Source organism: Melospiza melodia, chromosome 3, assembly GCF_035770615.1.
Source record: "Melospiza melodia melodia isolate bMelMel2 chromosome 3, bMelMel2.pri, whole genome shotgun sequence".
NCBI classification, from domain to species: domain Eukaryota; kingdom Metazoa; phylum Chordata; class Aves; order Passeriformes; family Passerellidae; genus Melospiza; species Melospiza melodia.
This window is the reverse complement of record NC_086196.1, coordinates 50,880,989-50,908,819: the sequence shown is the minus strand read 5'-3', so window position 1 is coordinate 50,908,819 and position 27,831 is coordinate 50,880,989. Positions and strand designations below refer to the sequence as shown.

General features: G+C 37.7%; 1 protein-coding gene across 6 annotated transcripts in view; it reads left to right on the top strand.

The window, feature by feature from the left end:
* Positions 1-27,831, top strand: part of SMOC2 (SPARC related modular calcium binding 2) — a 138,081-nt gene that overhangs the window by 40,183 nt on the left and 70,067 nt on the right. For all 6 annotated transcript variants that reach the window (XM_063151709.1, XM_063151707.1, XM_063151708.1 and 3 more), the window contains exons 2-5: positions 4,941-5,112; positions 17,243-17,349; positions 18,466-18,565; positions 26,180-26,227. In XM_063151709.1, coding sequence (XP_063007779.1) covers positions 4,941-5,112; positions 17,243-17,349; positions 18,466-18,565; positions 26,180-26,227 — 427 coding nt within the window. The remainder of the gene's footprint in view (positions 1-4,940; positions 5,113-17,242; positions 17,350-18,465; positions 18,566-26,179; positions 26,228-27,831) is intronic.

Genomic DNA, 27,831 nt, shown 5'->3' with positions numbered 1-27,831 from the left:
TATCAAACAGTCTTGAACTGTATTTTAGATTCTGAAAGTAGCATTCACTTGGTCAAAGAGAGAGTCTGTATATCAGTTATAAGGGGTCCACAAAAAATAATAAAATAAAAAACTGTTGTGAATGTGCTTAAATACCTAATGTCAGTGGAGGGAATGTAGGTCCAGTCAAAATTGAAGGAATCTGTAGATTGCAGAAAGGTTAGTTAAAAAACTCTGATGAACTATCCAAATGCATGGAATTGAATGTCTCTCTTTTTCATAGTCCGCAGACTCCAAGTGGTTTCCTGGTCTTCACCTTTATTGAGAAAACTTATATTAGGGCAAATTAAAAGTAGGTTTAGCATGGTTATGAGTTATTCTTTATGTGCAGCCTATGTGTGTTGAGGATGTCTCTACAGGATTGCAAGTATTAGAGACAAATTTAAGGAAAAAAACAAAACAAAACAAAACCAAAAACAAAACAAAACAAAACAAAACCAAAAAAAAAAAAAAAAAAGAAAAAAAAGGGGGAAAACAGTCCTGCCTTGCTCAGATTAATCAAACAGTGGCATCAAACAAAAGACAAAATCTACAGTTGGGCACTATATTATGAAATGTAGAGTAAAGCATTTCCCATTATTGTTTAAGAGGCTTTGAGCCAAGATTCAATAATTAATCTTTACACCTCAGCCTAAGTGTGTCTGTTGTCAGCTTTTCTTGCAATACAGAGAGCTGCTGGTGCTCCCCATGGCCAGACTGTAACCCTGCTCTTGACTCTTCTGCTTTCTTGGACTGGCAGTTCAGCTTGCAGCTGTATCCAGCTCTCTAGCCAAGCACCGTTTTTCTCACCTTATACTCTGTCATCTGCTTAGAAGCAAGGAGAGTTTCTCTGAACTTTAGAGGGTGGGGTCACAGATCTGTGCACCAGAAAGGTGAAGGTGTGCATGTGACTCAGTTTTATGTGAAGACCTTTTCTGCCCTTGCGATGATGTAGACCAGAAGAATGACACTGAATCCCTGCGCAAGAGTGAGCAGTGTAAGGTAAAGATTATGTGTTACACCATAACAGTGAGCAGGGTTATACACATACTATTTTAATAAATAGTTCAATAGCACAGTAAGGAAACCATCAATTTCCTACTCTTAAGGTACTGGAAAAACTTTCTTGTTGAGTGCAGCACATTGCTTGTGGTTGGAGAAATAAGCATCCTGACTGTCCATAGCGCAGATGTGACAAAAACAAAGGTGAAAGATAAATCAGAGTGGAAACCAGCAAAAAACAGAGCAGAAATGTTTTCCTCCAGTTCAAGCAAGGTTTCATGTGTCTACTGCTTCATACTCTGAACTTCAGTAACAGAGAGATGAAAGATCACTGGGACCATCAGTGATACATTTCATCCAGAATTAAGATTCTTTGAAGTGTGAGACAGTGAAGGAAAACACTGGAATTCCATAATACCAGAAATGTATGACAGTAAATAATATTTCAGAAATGCTTATACCTGTCAAGTGGGTATATCTAGTGACTTTGGTGATTAGCTTTTATTCATGAGGCAAACCTAAAATCAAACATTTTTCTGCTATAGCCCTGTTATCGTTCTTTCTTCTCAGAAATACTACATGAGAATTTAAAGCAGTGCCTAGTACTTCCTTTGGAAGCTGGGTCTTGTCAAATATAGTGCTTTGGAAAGGTGAAATGAATGATACTGAAATGCAAAGGAGAAGATTAGTTACAGCAATTCCAGCTGAGTCTGGAATCTGTGGAATAATTTTTAGTTGAAACCAATTTTTTGAAACATGACTAGGCTGGTTTCTGTGACATTAGGGCAAGAACACCTCTCAGTTAAAAGTGTTTTGCTTTTTAATAGGGGTTAACCATAATTGTCCACTTTATGCTGGTTGTTCAAAATAATTCCATCTCAGGTTGGTCGACTGTTGTTGGCCTAATTTCAGTCGTTACCAGCATTCAACAGAAATGCTGCTTTAAGCTTGCCTTTCAGTGAATCACGTGTTTGTACAATAACACATTTGTTAAATGAATTCAAAGGCAGAAATAGATGAATCAGTACTGAGAGTGAGTCACATTCTGGTCCGTATTGAACCATTTTTATCTCTCTCTAAACTGTCCTATTTTAATCAAAAGTACTATTTTCACAGGAAAGTAGAGCTCTAAGATGTGCACCAGTGTGATCCCAGCTTTTCTGTCACTGACTGTGCTTGTTTTTCTTTTCTTACGAGAAATTCCATAGTCCTTTCTTGTTTCAGCATTAGTGTTTGATGTGCTCATCAATTCTTTTGGCTATGTGAGCAAGCAATACTGATTTTGACTTATACCATACTGCTGTAGTAAAGATGACAATGAAGTATTTTCCAAATGTCAATCACATACTTTCTGTATGGTTTTTTTTTCCTAAGTACATTTGCTAGTCTCTTTTTCATGCTGTCTTTCCTTAAAATTGCTTGCCTTTTTGTCCTTCCTGCTCTTAAATCCCTCAGTTACACTAGGTTGGTGGAAATTGTTTAAATGTACAACCCAAATTCTCCAGTGAGGTTTGGCTAACCAATAAGCCATTCAAGTGGTTTTGTCTTCATCCTCTGCTTTTCCAGGTTGCTTGAATATCCTTGAGCCCTTAATTTGCCCTAATCTCCTCTAAGGCTTTGAAATAATAAAATACTTAAATAAAACTCTTTGGATAAATGCCCTTTAAAATACAGCTTTATCTGTGAACAGTCATGTTCTCAAGGGAGTGAATTTTGTTCCTCAGACAATTAAGGGGATTTTCTGTCCACAGTGTTACTGTCAGGCATACCCATCTTAACTCCTGCAACAGTTCAAAACAGAACAAGTGAGGAAACTCTGGGGAAGAAATGGTGCAGGGGCTCGACTCCTGCTGTGAGTGATTTTCTTTTTGTGCCTGGGTTCAGTCCCCTGATCTGCTGCATGATTTTCTGTGAGTCACAAAGCCTTCCTGTCCTTTTGAAAACCAATTCTCTGCTCAATGGGGATGTTGCTGAGGGTAAGTTAAGGGTGGCAAAGTGCCTAGCCATTACAGAGGGGTAGACTTCTACACAGTGAAAGGCTGTATTCCTTACTTTGCAAAATAGACAGCGGGAGATCACCTGGCTTGCCATCACCAAATCCACAGGGGAAGCTGGAGGCAAAGCAGAGGACTGGATCCATTTTTGTTTGCCATGGCCCCCATGGGGTCCATTTTTCATTGAGAAATCCTTTCCATAGTCCTGGGTAGGCCAAATCTCAGAGTCCTGCAGATGTCTCCCAGGCGAGAAAGGGAAGCTAGGACAGCCTCACTTGGCTCCCACAGTACAGCTCATCAGGGCACCCAGGCAAGCCCTGGAGACCAGCATGGTTTGGAGGTTGTTCAGAGCCATGGATGCCTGTCTTCACTGTTACTCATTGTGCAGGTAAAGGGAGATTACTTCAGTTTTTCTCCCTTCCCACTCAGCTCACCTAATAATTAATTTCTGTCGGCGAGGAGCTGCAAAATAATACTGACATGGGGAGCAAGGAACATCTTTCCTTCACTTCTGGAACTCTGTGGCTAGATTCCTTGGAGAAAGATTTGGGGTTTGTGTGTAATGTGTGAGTAATTTGATTCTGAAGTTAATTATTCCTAAAAGTGAAAAATTGCTCAAAAATGTTGGGAAAAGGAAGCTTTCCTTTTTATCTTAGTATGCGACTAAAATATAAAAATTCTGGTAAAAGTCAACCATATGACTAATATTTTAAAGTGATACCTTTGAGATAATCTCTCCGTTTTCATGCAGACTCTCCAGAAAGACATCTGTATTTCCTCACATTAAATGATAGGAAATGGAAATAGACCACAGTTTTAAGTGGAAGATTATGGAGATGTATAACTCTCTTTATATATTTCTTATGTGTAATAAAATGCAGGGGAACTATACGTAGCAATTTTTTTTTTTCAATTTTTAATCCTAGATACTACTCTTAGTGCTTTCTTTTTTTTTTTCCCCTTGAAATTTTCGTCCTCATAATTTCACTTTCTCATTTGAAGTTCAAAATTTTCTCTACCTGAGGTTTGTAATGATGAAGTAGCACCAATGAAAACAGGACTTTAGCCGGATGCAGATCTTTTCTAGGGCACCTCATGATGCTTAGGACAGTGATTACCTCCTGGTAGCTGTATGCCTTGCTTAATTCTGTGCTTGTTCAGAAGAAGCAGAAAGAGAGAGAAATTCATCCGAGCATTTACTGAGTTCACCTTCTCCCTAGTCCCAGTTTCTCAAGAGCTCAGAAGATAAAGTAATACCTTTGTTTTTATCTGTCTTTGTTTTTGGCTGGCATGTAGCAGCATCAGATCTGATCAGGGTTTTTTTTTGGCAGCATGTTTCAGGGTGAGAAGCTCCTTCTTTTCACAGAGCCAAGGATGATGCCAAACTCATCAGCCTTCCTGTCTTGGCATTGGAGGGATGAACAATTAGGTCGGGTTCAGTGTACTTTGTGTTAAAACTAGAAAGAAGTGCATTGAAATCCACAATGAGAATATTTATGTTAAAAATTCTGCTTGGGTCTCAGAACAGACTTTTTGGCTTGTCATTGTGGAATGATTAATATATATCTAATAAAATAGACAAGCATCCATTGCTGTGTCATTTTTCTTGTGAAGAATGCTTCTGCCATCACCATTTTCACTCCAAAAACTCCAAGTTACTGTTTTGAGGTTCATGATGTTTGAAAGAGATTCAGAGACTCTTTAATTGAGATACTGGATTTAGTGTATGTTATGGAGATGATGTAGTCACTGCCATTTCACAGCAGCAGTGGAAAAACCCCAGATATAGTGAATCAGCTAGGATCTGAATACTCAAAAAGGCAAAACTTTCTTTTCATTTGTATGTCTTTGCTGGGGAAGGGGACCGCAGAGCAGTTTTCACATGGGGATAGCATTCCTACAGCATGAATTTCTTTTTTTTCCTAGTTTTTGAGAGTGGACCAAGACAAAGACAGAGAATGCAGCCTGGACTGTGCAGGTTCCCCTCAGAAATCACTCTGTGCATCTGATGGAAGAACTTTTCTGTCCCGGTGTGAGTTTCAACGAGCAAAATGCAAGGACCCTCAGCTGGAAATAGCCTACCGAGGCAACTGCAAAGGTGAGAAAATCGAAGTTTCTCTTGACCATAATCAAAAATAATAGACCCTAAAATAGTGTTTGAAATGTCTGTGAATTGAAAACCAGGAGTGCTGGACTTAAAGAGTTTTCTAAGAGCAAGTGGGTTGAAATCTGTTATTTCTATAACAATATTCTATCTAAAGATAATTTAATCTTGAGCCTTCATCAAAATCATGACTCCCAAACCCTCTTATTTTTCAGTAAGTCACTGTTGAGGAAATTGCATGCCCAGATTCTTGTTAAGGAGGACCATATCACTGACAGGTTCAGAGAAACTCTTACAATAGTTATCTTGCAAGGTTTCCTGTCTAGTACAATTTGGTATTTTGAGTTTGAGATGGTCAGTTGAGGTCTTTTATTTCCTAACTGCAATCACATAGTGTGGCAAGGATGGTGGTGGTAGTGTGGGTGAGAAAAAGCAAAAACCAAAAAAATGCATATGCATAGAGCCCTTACTGTCTATTCCTGCCTGTATCATCCACTCCTTTACTTCTGATCTCTGTTTAGAGAATTTCAGTGATATGCAGCCCAACAAAATATTTGCAGTTAAATCTTTTAACTTTTAGAGCAGCATGGTGCTAGACAATGCAGTTCCTTACTGAAGTGTAGGGTGATTCCCAACACAGTGATCTTTCTAAAATGTAAGAATAGCCATGGTCATAAAGATTTACTTTTTCCTCTGTCCTAAAGAGAATGGCAGGGAGTGCAGGTAGGGGGTGGGAGGACGAAAACCCCAGGGACCACACCAATTCAGCCTGTAGGAGGCAATTTTCTACATCATCTCTCTCCATTAGCTTCTGCAAACCTCTGAAGCATCAAGACTGCTTCAAAGAGACATTCTGTCTCATCTTCTGCCTGGATGAAACAGTACCCTCATTCTTCAGCCCTTTCATAGTAAACCATTGTACTACGTGGTGGATCTATTTACTGTGGTGAGCAAGGTTAACATAATGGAGCTACCTGAGCCAAGGCTTTTGTTACACTCATGAACGACAGAGACAATTATTGTGCACTTGGTATTTGTTCATTTTATACATTAGACCTTTATGGAAATTAGTTTTGAGTGGTTTTCTTTATTGTTTTTTATACTGTATTGAAAAAGTAAACTGCAAGAAATTTTCTTCATTAAGATGAGAATTGCTTTACTGAAGGTTTCCTCATTGATGCTGTAAAATTTTTCTGCAGTCAGTAGCTACAATTTGGAGAACTCATTTGTTGTTTATTTATTAATGCATACAGTAGAACTGTAGAATTTGAATTAGACACTTTAGGCACCTTAAATATTGCTGATAGCAGGTACACATCATGTTCTATTCAATCAAGTGTTCTTCCTTTGATTGGTAATAGACAGATATTTGCCAATAATTCATTTAGTCACTGTCAGCAAGAGACGAGTGCTCTTTTAATTTTACATTTTCATGGTATTTCTTAATCAGTAAAGCAGTAAATTTTGAAGTGACCAGTGTCTTTATTCCTACTTATGTCTGTGATCATCAGAAATATTTCAATCTGTAAAATCAAGTTGTAAAGAAGAAGAATATGACTCATTTGCCTAGCTGCTGTTTCAGTTTTAGCATTGCTAGGGCTATTTCTGATAGTCATATCAAACATTCAGAGAGAGCCAAGGAAATGCTCTGATTAAGACCTTTTGAGCCAGTTGCTCTTGAGTGGTAAAATTTGTTGCTGCAGGTGATGCTTGATCAAAAAGCAGAGGATTGTTGTAGTAGGGCTAACCAAAAAGTGATGTTTCATTAGAGAGCAACTTTCAAGGTTTCAGAATTTACTTTCATTCCATGTAGGAATGAAAACAGATACTTCTGGAAGTGTTTGTCTGTATTCCTGAAAAAACAGACACCCACCCTAACTTCCCATTAAAGCATTGGTTTTGAAACAAGTGTTGAGCTTGCAGGTAAAAGGGAAAGAAACATGCATGTTTTCATGTGAATGTTCTGAAGGGAGAAAAGAGATGATTCCTGGTATAGACTTCACAGCTTTAAATCTGTGCTGTGATAATCATCCACCATTGATCAAAAAAAGCGATCTTAAGTCTGTCTCCTCCTGTCTTCCAAAAAAAGTCCTTATTCACCTCACAAAAATCTTCTCTAAAAACAAAATATTTCCAAGTACCATTTGAATTAATTTAAGGATGACTAGCTCTTTGTTTGGTTCAGTCTATTCAGTAGCAATCTAAAGACTTAGTTTATGTTGACAGCCTTTTGGAATAATTTTGAGTCCATCATTTCTTGTTTAGATATTCAGAACTGTGATTTCTTTTTACATCCATAAGGAATTTTGAATGACTATCAGATTGATATCTGCTTTCTCTGTTTCTTTTTTCCTTCAAAAGACAAACTTATATTGACTCTTTTTTCTCTTTTTCACCGGTTCTCAACTTTTTTTGCATCTGTTTGGTTTTGAACACTTAAATGCTAAAAAGCACAAAGGGATAGTTTGCTCTGTGTGTGCTGGTTCCCTTTCTAATTCAAGTTCCATTCACAGCAAGAGTGCTCAGCCCAAGCAATTCTTTGGCATTGCAAAGGAAATAATTTTTAGATTCTAGATCTTAAATGATCGCAGTAAAATGGCATCATTTAAACAATTTTTTTCCCTTGTACTTCTGTTCTAGTTCCTGATGGTTGCAGCAGAGATCAAAACAGTTTATACAAAGCTGAAAATAAATGAACCCTCAACCTTCCTCTCATTTCTGAAAGACAACCCACCTTTATCAAAACAAGCATCAAAACAGACTGTTCTGGTTTTTTTCTGAAGGCATTAATTTTATGATTTTTTATTTTAAGTCCATTTTCAGCCTTTGCTGGATTTCATTGCTAAGCTTGGAAATGCTATAAGAAGTTAAAATCTTAAAAAGTTTCCAGCCTATTTGTGGTGTTTCTAAGGTCTCAAATAATCTCTGTACACTGTAGATGAACATTCACATTTTTGGAGACTTTTCCAAACAAAATCTTAATTCCAAAGTTCTGGAGATTTGCCACTTGCTCGACACAGACATTTACTGTGCAATGAGATTACGAATCTAATAAATAAATGTATGTTGACAGCTGAGAAATACTACTTGTGTTGTTTAACAGTTAGGAAGGACTGTTAAAATATCACCTGTGATGGGGATCAACCGCATGCACACACAAATGCCTCACAGTAAATCTGGCCCAGCATAGCCAAAGGAACAAAACATACAAGAAGTGGAAAAGCAATATAATTGCTTTTAAACTCCTCAGAAAGAAATAGATACTATGTCTGCAGAAATTAATTAAGCAATGCAAGGAGACAGTGTGAGCGCCAGTCAGGTAAGATGATAAATTCTGCCTGTTGTGCTTTGGGCACTGGCCAGCTGTGCTCTCCTGAAGACTGTGTCTCTGTGGCTCAGGGTAAAGATGGGCCAAGGACTGCTCCCAGCAGGCAGCATGCACAGAGGTGCTTTATTTTATAGGTTTAAGGCTGTTCAGCTTTTTTTTTTTACTTTCTTTTTCTGTTGAACTTTTTGTTTCCTAAATAGCATTAAGAATACTAATTTCATTTCTCAGTTTATTTTTACGTGAATATACCTGGCCCATAACTGGGGCCCTGGAGATTAATATTCTTTATGTATTAAGCAAGCGGCTCAGTAATAATATTTGGTATTCTGGCATTGTGATCAATGAAAAAACAAATTCATATGAACCCTGAGACAGAGTTCTTAAAATATCCCAGCTGAGGCACTTGGATTTGTGGCTTCTCTACCAGTACTTCACTAAAATATGACTTCTCTAATGGCTGGCTGGAGTTTTGATACAAATTGCCAATCACTATAAAATCACCATTGCCAGCTCACATCACATTTCCTTACTTCACTATCATCATGTAACAGAAGCCGGGGTGTATAAGCAGCTGCTAAACTGGACTTGCACAAATCTCTGAGTGGTCCTTTCTAAAAAGAGCAATGTAGAAGCTTTACACAGTGATATTTAATTTCCAAGGGGTTTGGAATTTGATCTAACACTGAGTACATACTCAGTATTTGTAGATGTGGCCCCAAAAATGGCTTGCTGCTTTGTGAGTACACCAAGGAGAGCCATCACACGCAGTAGTGTCATTGTATTCTGTAGATCCCGTTTCTTGGTTGAAAACCCTAGGTAGGAAATGTTTACCTTAATTCATTTATGGTATCTTAAAGAGCCTTACTGTTTAAAAATGCTGGTTTTTATGAGCTATTATAGATATAACAAAAGGTAATACCTTCATTCTCACAAGTCACATAAAGAACCAAAGCACATCAAAATATGAGTGAAATTTCTCATAAAACAGGTATTTTACAATTTGCTTTCCTTAAAGAAGAAAATGCTCGGCATTTATTTCTTTAAATTAGGGCTTTCAGGAATAGTGAAAAGTTTCACTCATTTAAACTGTGATTACAATGAGTTAATGAATGGATTAAAAGCATGCTTAAATAAATTGAAATTTCTGCCTTTCAATAAACATGCTAATAGGGTTTCTCCCTTTGTGCAGAGAATGAAGGCATTGCTGGGCAGTAGTTGTTTTGAGACCACAAGTTAATCTTGGTCCCATAATTAATGAATCCAAGCATAATTTGGAGAGACATTACTCTTGCCTATTAGCTGGAGAACTGGGTGGTAAAAGCTGGCCGTGGTTTCTGAGTGCACAGCTTTTCCAGGATTCCCATGGAGGCTGCCATCCAGCTCAGGTTTGCCCGTGAGCCAGGCGGGCGTGAGCCTGGCGTGTGCTGGCAGTGCCTGAGCGCGTCCCTGAGCTCGGAGTGTGGGCAGGGACCTCGGCTCGGCCCTGCACCTGCCGCCTGGAAGGCAGCCCTGCGGGGTGTGTCTGGGAGGGGGAACACGCTCCCAAGATGTTTCTTTTGGAGAGAGAAAAAAGAAGGGAGTAGGTATGGTTCTTTTTCTAGCTGAAATGAGTGAAAGTGGGACTGGACCAAGGTGTCAGTCTTAAAAATAAACTTGAACAGAGTGAGGCCTTGGACAGTCTGTACCATGAAAACAAGACAATTTTTGCGTGTCCTCACCTCTCCCTTTTCACCTCTCCCTTTTCTTTTTTCTTCTCATCTTTAATGATGAAAAAAAACCCAAGAACAATGCATGTTTTTTCATTGTTTCGAAAAACATATTACAAAAGAATATATTGAGAAGTGGTACTAACTTTGGGATTATTGAAAATAAACCTTACAAGAGGAAATTGATTATATGGCAGATTTTTGTCTTAAAATGCTTTCAGGTAGGAGCTGTGTTCTCCTTTTTCAGACATATTTTCTCACTGTAGACACTGTGTCTAATCTGTAGGATGACTGCAAGTTTCCAGACTGTGATGCTACCAATCCTGGTACAGATACTTGTCAGCCCCAACCTCATTTTCGTTTTGAGTCTTCATTTATATTATGTGTCAAGATGTTACCCATCAAGCCACTGTAGTAAAAGTGGTGACAAACAAAATATCCACATGTAGAAGGATCTACATATAGATGTTACAAATTATGTTATCTCTTAAAACAGGTGGAGTTGGCTTCTGATTACACTTTCTAGTATTTAATGGAAATGAATAAAGTTTGGAATATTTTTGTGGAATATTCTTTGTTCTTTTAAATGTATCTAGTGGTATTTAGAACACAAGACAAGTAACACTGGGATAGTATCCACAGTTTTCTGGAGATAGAGTTTATCTCTTTTTAAAATTATCGGTTTTTATTGATAACATTTCTCCAAGCAGAATTTGCTGAAGCCAGACTGCATAGACATAATGCATGTAAGGGCATTTTTATGCACAAAAAATGGGTCTTCATAAAATCAAATATGCAATACAACAATTTGATTTGAAAGTAACCTTTTTCTGGGTTTTTCGTGGAGTTTTCATTTCTGCTCTTGTATTTTCAGTTTGAGTTTCAGACGTCATATAAAAATGAAGGTCCTAGAAGTAGTGGAGAGTGCTAAAGCAATAATACTACACCAAAGACTAAGAACCACAAACCTTTGCAAGCCTTCTCAGATTTCAGTGCAAGAATTAGCAAAATAGACTTATCCAAACTATCAAATCTCTGCTCTTCTCAGAAAGCCAATGTAGCCTTTGGCATCTAAAAAATGGGAAAGCTGTTGCTTTAGTTTTTCTTGAAGTATTTGATTCAGTTCTAATCAGACTGTATCTCTCCAAATGTGACTGTTAGCAAACTGAAATAGTGTGCCAAGAGGGAATCCAGCACAGCATTCCTTATTTTATCTTAGAGCTGAGATATCTAAATGGCTGTGTGGTTGCTAAATGTAGGGGGAAAAAAGAAAAAGCAAAAGCAAAAAGAAAACAACAAAGAAACCCCACACTGCCTGGCTCTGACTGTTAGATGCCAATAGAGGAGGGTTTAGGCTAAGATTGCGCTGCTGTTTTGTTTGAATCCAGAAAGCAACTATAAAAATAAATAGTGAAAGAGTTGGCCAGCTCTTGTCACGAAGCAGCAAGTCATTATTTTATGGTTGTGTCAGGCTAAATGTCTGTGCTGACATCCTTTCCAACCCAAGAGGCTAATATTCCTGCATCTTTAAAACGGATTCTTTCAGCATGTATAGTTTGCTACGTGTTTCCTATCACTAGAGGCTACAGTTTTTTATCTGCTTTGCTGTTAGACACAATCAGTTCTTTACAATATACAATATACCTAGGTCAAATAGAATGGGAAATTTTCATGAGTGGTTTATTCCATAAACAAGTGGTGTCTTGTGCTCTGAATAAAATATTTGTGCTAAATTAACTGCAAATTAAGATTGTTTGACTTTTATCATATCACTACCGGTTACCAAAAAGGTACAGCAGTGGGAAAGAAGCACAGAAGCATAAATAAATTCTGGTTTGTAGGACAATTCAGTAAATGCTCAGGTGAACAGCTAACTTGAAAGAGCTTGTTGCACTGCATGTTTCTAAGTTTAAGGACAAGTGTACACAGGTATTCTGGCACAATAGAGGTGCAAAGGGAAGCAGTGAAAGGTGTTTGGATTATGTGTGTCTACACTAGGTCTGGTTGTTCACATCTATGTGACTTTAGAAAGGATTTCTCTTTAGTGTAAGAACAGCTGACTCTGTGGGAAGCTCTCAAGGAAACCATCAAATGATTAGTTAACCACTTCATATATAGTTTTTACCAATTAGTAAATGTTTCTGATGTGTTCAACAGAATATTCCATTTATAATAAAATAAGTAAGTAAAGGATGAAGTGTATTTTTTCATAAATAAATAACAAGGTTGTGTCAAACACAATAATCTCTTGCAAAGCAAGCAAAGTTTGCTCCATGTATTTGGACTGAGAAAGGGATTTTTATTCCTACTCTGATGCATAGCAAACCAAAAAAATACTGGATGAACTAAATTGAAATCTTTGCAAGAAATTTATGTATACTTTTGGCAAGCTGTTTACTTTTCCATGAGAGAATCTGGGTTAGAACTCCCTATAGAGCCCCAAAATGCTTGTAAATCAATTGTACTGAATGTCACCTTAGAGATGGTGTTTACACCCTTGAGGAGTTTGTGTCATTGTTATAATGATAAACTTCTACTTTGCAGTAATAAACTTCCCTCTGTTTGATATATTATTCAAGGATTAGCCAGCACAGTTGAAGTTGGTGCATGTTTTTTCCCTGAAGCTCGGTGTTTTCGGAGCTGTACTGTTGGAAATAAAGCATAAAATGAGATTAGTTCCAAGTCAGGCTGGTACTGTTTGTGAGGTTAACTCTATTTCCAGAATTTCCTGTTGACTTCAGTGCTATCTCAGGAAGGTCCTGCAGCAATGTAGTGGCACCACTTCACAGGTGAAAGTTTTCCCTGTTGCACAGAGAAACTTAGATCAGAATTAAGATGACTTTTTATTTTGTTTGTGCTTTCTGGTCACCAGTTCCTCCTGGAAGTCAGAATTGTCACTAGGGCAATTCAGAAAGACCTGCCCAAACAGCTACAGCTCTTATTCTCATAAGTCCTGTGCATTTCTGTCCACTCCCATATACTCATTTTTATCTTCTGTTGTACACCTCAAGATGTGTTCATCTTATTAAACCTCTGGTTGCTTTTGCAGTCCTGGTGCTAAGTCACAGAGGTACAATCAACACATTGGCCAGCATGCAGTGCTAAAATGCAATGAGCCTTGTACCAATCCAGTTTGACAGCTAACAGACTCCCAGTGAGCTGATTTAAGGTAAACTCATGCTCAATTTCTATGCCAGGAGATATTTTTTTTCCGATTCCCCGCAAGGCTGTGGGATGTAAAAGCCCATTTACCTGGAGTTGAGAGGATAAAGTCTCACTGAGTTAGTCATTGACACAATTCCAAATTACAGCTGGACATGCAACTTTGCAAAATTAGTTCTCATTGTATGACTATAGCCAAATTAGGCTGCATTTCAGCCAGATTTTAACTGGTCTTAGAAGCTAATGGCCTTTTCACCAGGTCATATACCAGAATCCAGTTTGAGCCTGCTGGCTTCCTTATTAATACTTTAGTTAGGAAGAGAAATAAAGTATAGTGGGAATTCTAATAAGAAACTTATAACAGTTTCAAGCCCCTTATTTTTTCACTAGAAAGTTCCAAAAATTGAAACAAAAACAGATTAAAAAAAAAATAAAAAAAGCTTTGCTGCATTACAGTGCTTGTCATCCTTCCACAACTTTACAGCCACAGAGTCTCCTCTGCTCTCAGATTTGTCACCAGAGGGACACTGCTCACCTTGTAAGGCTCTAGCCTGCTTTTGTAAGGGGCAATGCTGAAAAGTCAGAAGCTGTGGGCTGATTAATCAGCACAGAGGTACTGGGTCAGTCCCATCACCTTTCATTCTTGGTCTTAATTTCAAAATAATCAGGGTCTGTCCTGATCTGAATGATCCTAGATAAATAGCAAAGTTGTATCTGTGTGTGAGACTTTACTGTTACCCATCCCCTTAGATGTATTTATTTATTGACCGATTCATTTATGTAAACTAAATTCTGGCAAAACACATAAATCTAGACTCATCCTATTAATTTGAGTTTCATGTGCAGCATTACCCGAACTTCTACAAGGTGCACAGAGGAGTCTGTAGACAAGAATTGTCTGGGTGCAGTCAAAGGAGACTTTGTACAGAGAATCCCAGATTTGCCTTTCCTCAATGGTCCTGAGCAATGGTCATGCTGAAGGTTTATCTCCCTATGGATTAGGATGTCACCCATCACTTATTTATGCATGTAAGGAGCTGCAAGTTTTCCCTGCAACTATCTCTTGTCTGCTATTTTGATGTGAAGTCATGTTTCAGCCTTTCTTCAGTCATGTCAGGAAATAATTTTTTCATCCTTTTTCAGCTGTTATTTTGCATAAATGTATAGGCCTTAAATGTCTTGAATTATTTTTCCTTGGAAAAATTTCTGGAAGTTATGCAACAGATCTTTAGGGCATCGCAACCAGGGCACAGAGGCAGATAATCAGATGGTGTAATCTTACAAATTTATAGAAAATATTATAATTTCTTTTTTCAATGGCCTCTTTTTTTATTTGAAGGAACTTAGCTCCTCTGAATTAACAATTTAATGGTCAACAGAACTGGAAATAATATTTTGACTTTCTACGCTTTCAGATCCTTAACTTGATAAGATACCTTCCTCGTGGTTTTATTTTGTGTATACTGAAGCACAGTAATATCCAACAGGTTTAAAATATTTCCATGGTTATATAATACAAAATAAGACTTCAAATGTGAATTTTATATTCCAATAAATTTGGTGACTGTTGATTTTAAAGCATATTAGATCATCCATGAATATGAGGCCTTTACAGCATCAGGCTGTTTAGGAACAAGTGGTGGACAGCTTTGGAGAACTCTTCTTGGCATATTTTTATGATAATTCAACTATTGCAGATAATTTACAACTCTGCTGGTTCTATACCAGAGACCTTATGTGATGGAATTTATATCACTTTTCCTTTTAGACATTTAAACCACATGTCATTCTAGAAAAACGAGGACAGAGGTCCAACAAAGGAGTGATTTATTTTCAGTTAAAATACTAGCTACATTAAAACCACATGTTATTAAGTACTGTATAACCAAACCATGCTCAGAAGAATGCTTACGACACCAAAGCTTGCTTAAAATTACTCTTTTTTTTTTTCCCCAAAAAAAATCTTTGGCAGTGCACACATTAACAGATTTTACCTGAGCTGTACAGTACATTGATTATACTTCTCCCTTGGAGAAAAAAAACCAAAAACAACCAACAGCTATTAAAGTCCTGTAATAAAAATGAATTCAGTTCCTTATTATTTTTCTTTCTCACATTTCTGGATGCTTGAACTTCTCTGTCCCTTCCAGTGATCATTTCATCTCTGTTAGTGTCCCTCCTGAAACAGCAGAATACAATTAATTATGCTAAGACTGAAACATAGTTTTTCAGAGTGAAACTATTTGTATTTGGGGCATATGAGCAGCCTGAACTCTCATAGTGCTCCTTTGAGAAGAGTAAACTAACACACAGAACTAGTGCACATGAATCCAAGATCAGGAGGGAAATAGGAAGAATAGAAATAAGGGGCCCCAATTTTATTTTCAGAATGCAGATGCTGAGAACAAGTTTCTGTCCTCATTATGCTAGACTTCCACACTACATTTCCAGACAAGATTACCTAGGACTTGAAGGGATTTTTTAATGCTAATGTTGCCAAGTGAGTTATCCAAAGCTCAGTGGGAGTGACAAGTGAAGGATCTACCCTGTAAAAAGAAACTTCTGCCATTTCACTGAGTTTCCAGGCTGGTTCTGAGAATGTGTGTCTGGATCACACTGGCACAGAGAGGGTGCTTGGGGGACTGGGAATTCAGCTGGCTTACCTGTGTGCTCCTAGGAATGCAAACTTCTGTCAAGTGCAGTTGATTCACTGTTCAGATTCTGTTTAATTTGCACCTTGCATGGACTAGAAAGGCTGTTCCCATGCTTTTGAAGAACTGCACAAGCATTAATGAATCACCACAACACCACTGTCTCACAGGTAATCAGTGAACAAGTTTAGCCTTAAAATGGGATTTACCACTTTCTGTCAAAGAGTCTTTAAACCAAACAGGGATCAGAGGCAGCAAATTTCTCTGCTCACGTGTTTGAAATCATTCTAATTCAGATGTTACAGTCACATCTTGAAGTCATTAATACTACCTTAAGCTTGCCTGGTATTCTCATTTTTCCTGACATTGCTTAGCTCAAGCAGATTCTGCAGTTCTGATTCTGCATCAGCAACATGCTAAAATTTGTAGTGTAAAAGGTACAACAACTTATGTTATGTGTCTTTTTTAAGCTCTTGGCTGCATAACTGACATAAAGCATATGTAGTAGACAATATGGTATGTTAGACAATAGAAACTCCACCAAATTAAAGCTGGCTGGTTTGCTGTTTGGTCTCTTGGATGGAGACCAACACCAAGTAACAAAGGAGGTGGTGCAAGAGACCTCACAGTGGACAAAACAGACCATGTGGTAGGCTTGATGTCCCATGCTTAAATCATAAACTGTCACATTGAATTTTAGCATAATATGAATCATTCATGTCCAAAATTATTATTTCATCTCCTTCCCAATAAGTTCCTGCACTGTACATGTATGCACATATATATTTTTATTTTACCAGCCTTGTGGTGACATCTGTAGTTACAGCTGAAGTTGCTGCCTAGCTGCAGTAAGTAGGAAGTACAAGGCAGCTGTGCTCCTGCTGCCTCCTTTGCCTTTCCTGAAGCACTAGAAAGCTGTTGTTGCCACCATCTCTGAAAGAATATTGTGGTGTGTGCAGTGTGGCAGCTATTGCTGTGTTAAATTGAGAGGAAAAGCTCTGATTGGGCTTCTCCTCCTTGGTGGCATTTGGAACAGAAAGTTTGTCTGTCCAGGCATCTCTCAATTTCATTTCCCCATTATGGTTTATTGTCCAGAAATTATTGTCCTGCATTGGTTTGTTTTCTTTAAAAATAATGCAAGTTGATTGTACATTTTCACTTATTAAAATTCTTACTCTCTTTGCACAAGTCTCAGGGTTGTCTTTCATAATATGGATGATCACCTATCTTTTTTTCATATTGCAAATCCAACTGAATTACCTTTTCTCTTTCTCTAGATGTTTCCAGGTGTGTGGCTGAGAGGAAGTACACCCAAGAACAAGCACGCAAAGAATTTCAGCAAGTGTTCATCCCAGAATGCAATGATGATGGCACATATAGTCAGGTTGAAAATTTTTTATTCCGTGTCTTGCATGACTGGAAGGTCAGAGTATGTGTGTTTGAAAAGGCCAAGGAAGAGACAAATGTAATGGAGGGAAATGTAATTTCAAAATTAAATGTAATTTGTACCAACAGGTCAAAAAAAAAAAAAAAAAGGAAGGAAAATCTGTGTTATGTGTTGAGTCCTTGTTCTCTTTTTCACAGTTGGCCAGCAAAAGAGCCAAACATTACCACTGTTCATGTAATACACTCCCTGTTCTTCTAGGATGAGGCAGCTGAATCATTCTTGTAGCCCCCTGAATACTCATCAGATGGTAAAATGCTTGGAATTTGTGATCTGTTCCTGATTTGAACCAGAAATCTTGCAACTGGAATCCATATCTTAAGTGCTAAATCATGAATCATACAGAATCCTTCTATATTCTCTGCTTAATTTCTTCACAAGCATGTGGCCTGAAACTGATTTACTTAGATCACGGAATTCAGAAGGAACACAGTTAGAAGCTTATCCTGAGGTATATTTTCCAATCGTGATCGCCTTCTGTCCCCTCTGTACTGCATTTTGATCCTGGAGTTGTGCAGAAGACAACTTTTCTTTTTTTAAGAATGATGAGGCAAGCGATATTGGCCCTTAGAAAATATAATGCAATTGGTTTTTAAGAGGAATTCCAAGAGTTTCCTTTCTGACAGCTTGGGATATGAATAATGCTGGCAGAAGCACTCTGTCCTGCTCCTTCAGTGAGTGGAACAATATGTTCTCTATGTGGGAAAAAACTCAGGATTGCTTGTTTCAGGAACAGTTTATGTGTCCCTTGAGGAACTTCCTTGTGAGGTTTTTATAACACCTGCACCTCACTCGTCCAAGACAGGGTGTAAACAACCACATAGTTCAATAGTTTTCTCTTCCATTTGATTCTGAAGGACCTACCACACATAGCCTGAAATATGCTTTGTGCTAAAAAATCATATGTAGGACTGAGATGGGCCCATGGTGGTTTATTGTTCTAGGTTTTATCCATACAGTTTGCTGGATAAGTTTCTGTACTCACGTGCCATGAGTGCTGTGGGATAACAGGCATGTGTCTGACAAGCTGCACATGGTTCTTGTTGTTTCTGACAGGTTCAGTGCCACAGTTACACTGGATACTGCTGGTGTGTCACTCCCAATGGCCGTCCCATCAGTGGTACTGCTGTGGCCCACAAAACTCCACGCTGCCCAGGTAAGTCTTGTTTGTCTGGCTAGGTTATGGTGGTATGCCATGAACAGCAGTTTATCTGTGGGATCTGATTAGACTTAAGCAAAAGAAGTTTTCACTAGAAGAGTGGTTCAGCCCAGAAACAGGTGGTGGGGGATGCCCTGTGGATGCCTCATCCTTGGGTTTTGGTAAAATTCAGCTGGATGAGGCTCTGAGAAGGTTGGTCTAGCTTTTCATGTAGCCATGCATGAAGTCTGAGGTCACTGCCACCTTAAACCTTCCAGTGATTCTGGAATCCATCTACTTTATTTGTACATTTAATCTAGTTATTGAAGATTTTCTGCAGTGGTCATTTATACCATATTTGTGTGTCCACATATAAAACCAGGTGACCGAATTGCTGATATATCACTTTATGTTATAATCCCTCTTGCACAAAAACTCATTGCAAAAACATTTCAGAGGGATTTGCATTTTTTGATAGTTCAATATTTAGAGTACAGAAAAAAACATAGTGGGACTGCCCATTTGAAACATAGCCCAGTGAAAGAATTCCCACAGCGCATTCCACAAATGACCAAATCCAGAGGAGAAATAATAAAATAAAAAACATTAAGAGCAAAATTAAAAAATTGCCTGCAGAAATTAACTGGTAAATCGAACTCGCTGCCTTGCAGGCTGCCTTTTGTCTTTCATCAGGACAATTAACAGGTTCTGTTTTTCAGGGGTTTGCGTCTGACCCTATTTCATTAACACTTATGATAAATACAAATCCCGAGTGTATGAATGGTTGTCAGAATCACTGTTCATGCCCCTTGAGGTTGAGAGAATTTTACAGAAATAGCTCTACAAATATTTGCACACTCTGTATATTGTATAACCATTTGTGCTGCGACACCATTCTCTGTCAGAAAGTGGAAGACATAGCTTTAAAAAGCCAATCCTGCAATGTGAACAAAGCTGAAAAAGAAAGTGAATCAGGGAATTTACCTGTCCTGGTCTACTTCAATCATTCAAGTACAAGCTTGATGTTTTTAATAAATAGATGGAGGAAGGAAGAGACCACTGCAGAAGTTTCAGCAAAGTTTATTGATAGCTATTTTTATTTTTAAGGTCTTTCTAGTTAAAATGACTTGCAGAATTTTCCCACATCTTGCCTGTAGGTGAACCTTATTCAGAAATAGTACTCTTCAGAATATTCCTTTTAATCCAGTCTGAAAAGTCACTGTGAAACAAGACTCAATTGTAAAAAATAATTTAAAATATTCAGAAACCTTAAATAGTGGAAAATGTGCATTCATTTTCATTTTAGTGTTATTATCAATTATAACTGATCGCATCTTCAGAGGACACATGGATGTGTCTTTAATTGTGGATGTGCCATCCTTGGAAATGTTTGGGGCTGGGCTGGATGGGGGTCTGAGCAGCCTGGTCTAGTGGAAAGTGTCCCTGCCTGTGGCAAGGGGTTTGGAATGAGATAAACTTTAAACTCTCTTGCAAATCATTCTGTGATTCTATGATGCTGTGTCTAGGACAGCACTTTAGTGCTTCAGTGTAATTTTGAGTAAAGATGTTTTTACATGTCCATAGCCAGAGCTTCTCTGAGAGTGCACCTTTGTTTCTGTCTCTGCAAAGTCCATTTTTATATCCTCCATTTATACACTCCCTGCCAGTCCTTTCACTGACATCAGTGAAAAAAGGGTTATGCTGAAAGTTCAATAAATAATTGTTTGTCAGGTGTCTTATAACACATGGCACTATTTTGGCTCAAAATGTTGAATTATTTGCTATGTTTTCACTTTTTGTATTTGTACTGACATTACTGAGGAGCAACTGCAGTGTAGTTCCCAGAAAATTGATCAATTAATATGAGAATTATTCTATATCACTACAGGAACCTAACCTTAGTTCCTCTTAAAGTCATATTCATGTTCCTAGCAGATAAACTGCCAGACTGCTTCAGCTCAATTTTGGAGGGATGGGAAGGGAATTTGTTTTTACAGAAATGCTAAGGTGAAGGTCATAATAGCATTCAAATTGAATTTAGTAGCTCAGAGATAAACAAACTGCTCCAGGGCACAGGTGAGTATTCAGAGTCTGATTTTGATCCATGGAAAGATTTTGGGTAACTTTTCACTTGTTATGAGACCCTGTGGGATTATCTCTGCACATTTTGTCCCCTGCTTGTATCAGTGTTCTCATGTTTTACAGTTCATCACTTCTCCTTTGTCCCTCAGGAAAGAAGTCCAGCCACAGCAGAGTTTGGAAGGACGACTTGAAATGCTAGGGGATTTTACAGTCGTATTGGCTAAGGACTCAGTTTTGAGAGATCTGGAGAAACCTTCTCATTCAACAGAGAAGGCAGCTACAGATTTTCTCAGAAAGTTATGGGGTATAATAAAGCAAAACTTAGTTCGTTTATTACAAAATGAAAGTCTGATGCACAACTGCATCTTTCTCCCATTTCCAAGTATATATTCAAAATTGCCATCTGTTTAGGATAACAGAGCTGGTTTTTTTTTTTTTCCTTGCCAAGAGTGTTGATGTTTTCCAGATCACTTTTGATTCCCTTTTGTGCTTTTTTATTTAGTATGACTATGCACAGGAATTGTAACGCAAACTTCATTGGGTCATCTGAAACTGTGTAGATATATTCCTGTTTCAACTAGTATTACAGAGATGCCATTTTTGCCAATACTGTTGTCCCTTGTTAGTCCAATACACTTTGTCTTGCTAGCCTTGATGCAGGAATTGCCTTGCTATTTCTGATATGCGGGCAGATCTGCAGTGGTGGCATCCTGACACCAGCGTGTTTCTTTATTCTCACTGCTTCTTTGTATTCTGCAGGCTGGGTGCTGTAGGTGTTTCAAAGTTTTTTATACAAATTTCTAAGCTTGCTTGTACCATACCTTTTTCTCCCAAGACCACTTTTGCTATCTTTTTCCTTTAGAGGAAAATTTGTACAGACAATTAAGATGCTTTTCTAATGATTTTCTTACAGGTATTGTGCTACTATAGAATGTATGAAAATTTTTTGCTTTAATGAAAATATTCAGTTAATTTTCAGTTCTAGGTTAGTTCTTCAGCAACTTCAGATAAGGTTCAAATACATTTCTAATCAACTGTGCTGTTCTGCAATTACTGGATAATTTCTTGCCTTAAATTTTCCCCCAGTGGAACTACCTTTGATGAATGCCCAGAAATAAGAAAGAAGAAAATGGCAGTCTGGAAGAACTTGAATTTCAATAGTGGAAATACAGAGCAAAATTTAGGATGGGCACTTAGGAATTTGGTTTAGGAATTCCAACCCCTATCCATGTTTCCCATTTACTGTGTGACACTGGATATGCAAAACAACCTCTACATTTCCTTAACTGTCGAGGTTGGTTAGCTGAATAACACGGTGTTTCCTAAAGTTATCTGAGGTCCAAAAAGTGTCCCATATCTATTTTTTGTGTATCAACAACAGTTGCCTGTGCCATTTTTTTGCTCATTGACTTGTTCTTGTTGCTCTTATTTAAGCTGCCTTTTGTGCAAGAGACATAAGATATGGAAGGATGAAGGTCATAAGCAGCATTAAAAAATGCGGGACTTTCCAACTGTTTTATGTAAACCTTTGCTTTAATTACTATATCTTTATCTGAAAGAAGCTCTTCTTCCATACTTTTCAGTTTTTCCCACATCAACATTTGGTACTGCTAAGACACGCATGATAAATCTCAAAATACTGTTCCACTCCATGAAAATAGTCTTCACTATTGCAGGAGCAATAGCAAGAGGGACAGTAAATCAAACACATTCCCATGGTGGCATTAAAAAGAAAGCTCCTTAAAAATGATTAATGTCTCCCAGTACTTTCACTAAAGGGCACCAGACATAAAAAAAGGACATTTTTACAACTCTCCATCTCTGTTATCAGATCTGCAGGGAACTACAGAAATTCCTTAGGCAGGGAGTCCTGAGAAATGGGGCAGAAGTTGAGAAGCAGGTGTTATATTATTGGAAGATACAGTCTTTGCCTATTGTAGGGGGTTTAGGCCCCATTAAATATCCTGGGATGCTGCCAGTGAGACTTCAAAGGTATGGAGATATATTTTGTTCTTCTGTGAAGTAGTTTTGCTCCCTTTTTGATTAAGATGGCATGATCATCTTTTATGGCCAAAATAAAAGTAACTAGCTTTAGAAATTCAGAACTCCTCCAGTATAGTATTGTGATCAGATAACATGATGGAAAAATATATTCAGGAAGGCAACAAACTTTTAAAGTTTCCATTAAATTGTTTTCATTACCTGGAGAAAAATATCCGTCCTTGAACCATCTAGATATTTAGTCCTCATACATAGTTCTTTGCCTGTATAGACAGAGTCAGACACAACCATAGGTGAGATAGGGAAGTTTACCTTTCCTGATATCTGCATTCAGTGATTATATATCAAATATTCTCTTGTAGGAGATCAGAAACAATTATCTAAACTGGCTAACAATAGGCTTTCACCTTTTTTTTAATAGCCCAGTCCCATATGATCAGAATGATAGGAGATGAATATGCTAAAATCAAAAACCACAAAACTCACATCACATTCCCTGGAAGATTTATTGTGCCTCGGATGCAGTTAGAGTGAAATTGGATAGAATTGTGGGCTTTGCAATAAACTAAGGCATGAATATGTCTGCCTTTAAAAAAAAAAAAGATCAGAATAATAAATAGATAGATGGCTAAGCAAGGGTACAAGCTTGAATGGTGCTGAATTCTTCCTCTTGATGTAATGCTGCTGAATCTAATATCCCTCCTTGTCCTCCATCATTCTATAAGGATATTTATTTATGTGCTGATTTGGTTGCTTACTGTGTACTGAAAACTTGGAAGCCAGTTGCATTGCCTGACTTTTAGGTAACTTATAATTTGGTTTTGTTTCCTGCCTAGCTGAAAATGTGGGGATTCATCTTAATATTGAAGACACAATTTCCTAAAAACTTGCAAATGCAACTTCCTATCATCACTTCAGCTAGAAGTGCTTCTACCTTAAATATATTCAGGAAATTGTAGAAAAAAGATACAAACTCAATAAATCCTTACCTCAAATTTGGAGACAACAAGAAAAGTTTATGCTGCCTAAATTGAAAATTTCAGGTGGAACTATATTAAGGGCACAGGTTTTCTTTTATATGAAATTCTGTGAATATTATAATTGACTTCTTAAGACTATTAAAAAAATTAATGTTAGCCCAGTAAACCTAATTTTCATAGAATCCATCCAATTTCTTACTGCAATTAGATTAGGTATGATAATGTTAGTTTTTAGTACTAGTTAATGCCATTCTCCTCCTCCATCCATTTTCCTAATTTTTTCATGAAAATTTAGGGTAAAAAAAATAAAATTCAATTCTCTCAGACTTTAGTCATTCTCACCGATTCTCATATAGATGAAGTAATGCGAATGCATCTGGAAAGATTTTTCTGCTTTTAGTTTAAGATGTGTGATATTATAGAAATTTCTCCAATGTGTTAAATTACTTATGTCTAAACTGAGTTCAATTTGTACTAATAGCTCTAATGTAATAGAGAGACAGCACTGGTGCCAAACTGGAGCAGAGTGAGTATCAGTAGCAGTTCATCATACACATTGCCCCTGCTGAGACATCATTTCTACTCACAAATGAAAAGCCTGTTTAAAATGCTTGTGTGACTGACAGTCGGGCCTAAAGTATCTGGGTTTGCAAGAAAATTATAATTATAAGTCTGTGAACCAAAATGAAATTCAGAAACTACAGAGTTAATAGTAGCTGGATGAAATTTGAGGAAAGATTGGATCACTAGTATTTGGTGCAATTAGAAAAACCTGTAATTTTGTGTGTAGTACTTCCGAACACTGGAACATTTTATTTGAGTTTGAGCTGAGCCTTTTATCAAATGCAAGCCAAGCACCAAAAACTCAGATCTTCTGGCTTCAGCATAAATATAAAATCTGCCTCCTTTTCAGAGTGAGCAGCATGGATTAGTATTGGAGCCCATTTAGAACAAGCTATCCCAAACACCCTTGGAGATACAATTCCCACAGTGATGTGACTTTCTTTTTCTCGCCTCAATTAATACTGATGCATCACTAAGTTTATTCAATTTCTGGTGACTCAAACATTATATAGTGAAAATACATTAAAATACACTATTGCCATAAAAGGAAACAAGTGTAAACAAGAACATTTAAATGTGAATATATAAAGCTGTAATTTGGATATATAAAGCTGTATTAAGAGCTGAATCCATCAGAAGGTTACTGTCTTGGCTACAATGCCATGTATTCTTTTATGGAGGCTTTAAAATCAGCAGGGCTGATTTGTAATTTTAGGCATCTCCCCTCTGGCAAACTCCTTGTCTAAACTTCCTGCAGAAGTAACCATCAGTTCAGCATGGTAAGCAAGGCCTGTGATTTAGTGAGTTCTCTTATTTAAATTGTCCTTTTAGAACACAAGTATTGTGCTACAAGGTTTGGGTTTCCTTTATTTTTTTTTTTTAAACACAGTGATCGTAGGTATTCCAATAACTTAATAAATTAAGAAAATTAAGGCAGATAAATTATTTCACACACATACAAGCATCTGTCAGATGTGTCAGATGAGTGTTTTTTTGGTGTTTTTCTTTTAATTATAGCAGGTGTGTTGTGTAAGAAGAGACTGGAAAGATTTCATGTTTTTAAGATTTGATCACTCCATGTGGTTCTTCAGAGAGAAAAATATCATTTTTAAAGGTGATTTTCAATCCAGCAGAGATAGATAAATTGTTTAAAAGTGTCTAGTAATTAAAATAATAAAATTGGAAGAGGCACATAAGCAAGAAATAAGGAAGGATTTCTATTTTAAACTCTAAGGACAAGTGCCCCCTTGAAAACTACGAAGAAAATTAGTGGATTCTCCATTACTAGATGGCTTGAAAGCAAGGCTGGGTTCTGTGTTGGGTTGGAGTCCAGACTGGTAGAACAAGCTGTGAAAACCCATCTCTTGTAATCTTCTTGACTCCCTTCTCACCCCTACTGTCTCTTCTCCCATGGACCACAGCTCTGGGGATGAGCTCAGGCTCAGGCTCAGACTCAGGATAGGGCTCTGTGTTCCCCCCAGGACACAAACGCTTTGCCACACCAGCATAGGGTTTCCACAAGGCTTTGTGTGAGGCCTTTAAAGCAGAAAAGGACAGTTTTTAATCTGAGCCAGGCCTGGTCTAGAGGCTGAAAAAGCCCCTCAGAGCATCTGATGTGTGAGGGCAAAGTACGAGGGACAGCAAGGGAGTGGCTCTGGGGTGATGCTCCTTCCTGCAGAACCTGTCCTTGCTGGGGCACTGGGGAAGGGAAAGGGTCATCCTGCAGCACATGAGCATGTTCTTGGACTTGTGTCTATGTAGTGTTTAATGCTGCCTCTTTCTCAAGTCTTGTGTTGGACAAGAAATGGAGTCTGGCAGTGTATGGATTGTGCACAAATGCAGAGGTCAGGCAAAGCTAAAACCTTTGGATTGCAAAGGAAGAATTTGCTGATATTTATTGCTGTAATATACAAAAATGAATCATTACAGTAGAACTGTGTTTCTTAGATGGCATATTAGAAGTGAAAATAATATTTTTCTGGTTAATTCCTTTTTCCAATTGTAGGTTCAGTGAGTGAGAAGCTGCCACAACGAGAAGGAGCAGGCAAAACAGGTAAATATCTTAGTTGGCCTTTAAATAGAAGCTAAAATAGCTGTGGGAGACACTACTATGGTTTTCTATATATTTAAATTATCAATATAAATTTATGATGCAATATAGCTGCATATGTAATATAAATGCATGCATGTTATCAATTTTATATTTGCATTGCAGATATTTAGTAAACTTATAAGTATAAATATATATATATGTATGCATAGACACTATGTTTTTCTAGTCTCAACAACTTCTCTTCCCAATTCCATACTCTGAAATATTTTCCCATACTTTTTGCTTTTTCTGGAGGACAGATTAATCTGTCTGTTTGATAAAGACAACATTCTTCAGTCCCAAAATCTTGGGAACTGGATTTCTCACTTTATTTCCATAGCAATCAGTGCTTGAGTCATCTTGGACCCCGCACTTTATATTGAGATTAATTCATCTGATGGCTTATAATTTTGGCCAGAAGGTTTTTGTTGTTTGATATAGGTCATGATGTATATCTTTTTGGCAGAACAAAATCTGATGTGAAAATGATATAGTTCGTAGACTAAAATGAATGAGATGTCTATGCTCTAAACAAAATCAAAGTTTACACTCTCCAAACACTTGAAAGAATTCTAGATTCAGCTGAAAACAACATACTGGATATTTCCATCAGTTACACTGCATAAATTAATTTTAAAGAAGTTACTCACTTTTGTCCTAATGTTAATACCTCTCTGTTTGATGCATAGTAAATATAATTCAATTTGTTTTACAGGTGCTTTTGCAGCATTGCAATAAACCTAACATTTAAATAAACTATAATGGTGTTAGGCTAAAAGAATCAGTACTTCTTTAAGGCCAATAATTACAAAGTACTGAAAAATTGGTCCTTCATGCATTTCCAGACAAATTGTGGGTTCTACTAACTTTAGGTTGCCCATTTTTTTCCAGTCTGGACTTTCATTTTCAGCTTTGAATGGAATGAACTATCCCATGTATAAAACTTGACCGGTATCCTTTATTTTTGTTTGTGGCTGTGATGGCTGAAGTACTGAACCCTGAACAAACAGTCATAGAACAAGGAAATGAACACAGTTTATCAAATCTCCCTTCTTACCACGTATATTTGTGTCTTAAGTGACATGATTGCATTTTACTCATGCCTGGTTTTTGTTCTCCAGCACAAGCCTGCAACATTAAAGGCTTCTGACCTGGTTCCCAGGTGGTCCCTGCTTCTTCTCAAATGCTGCTGTCTTCCTCTCCTCACCCTTCTTCCAGATGAATACTGCCTTATGCTTTAAATAAAGTAGTGTTGTCAGAGACATCCCAAATTCTTTAGGGACTCCCACAGAGTAGGGACCAGGATCATACACCTATGTGAGTTAAGGAGCTGTGCTTCAGCTTCACAGCCAGTGTGGTAAAACATATTTTGTAGCTCAGCTTGCAAGGGCAGAGTAGTATTTTTTTGCAACAACCGTAACACTCTCTGCTCCTCTTTCCTCCACGTGTTCCTGTGGAGTAACAAAGGGTGTCTGCCCATATTGTGGCCCAGCAAGCTTAGACTGGTTCACGGGGTTCTCAGTGCTCCAGAGGACGTGCTTCAGACCTTCAAGGTGTGGTCTCGA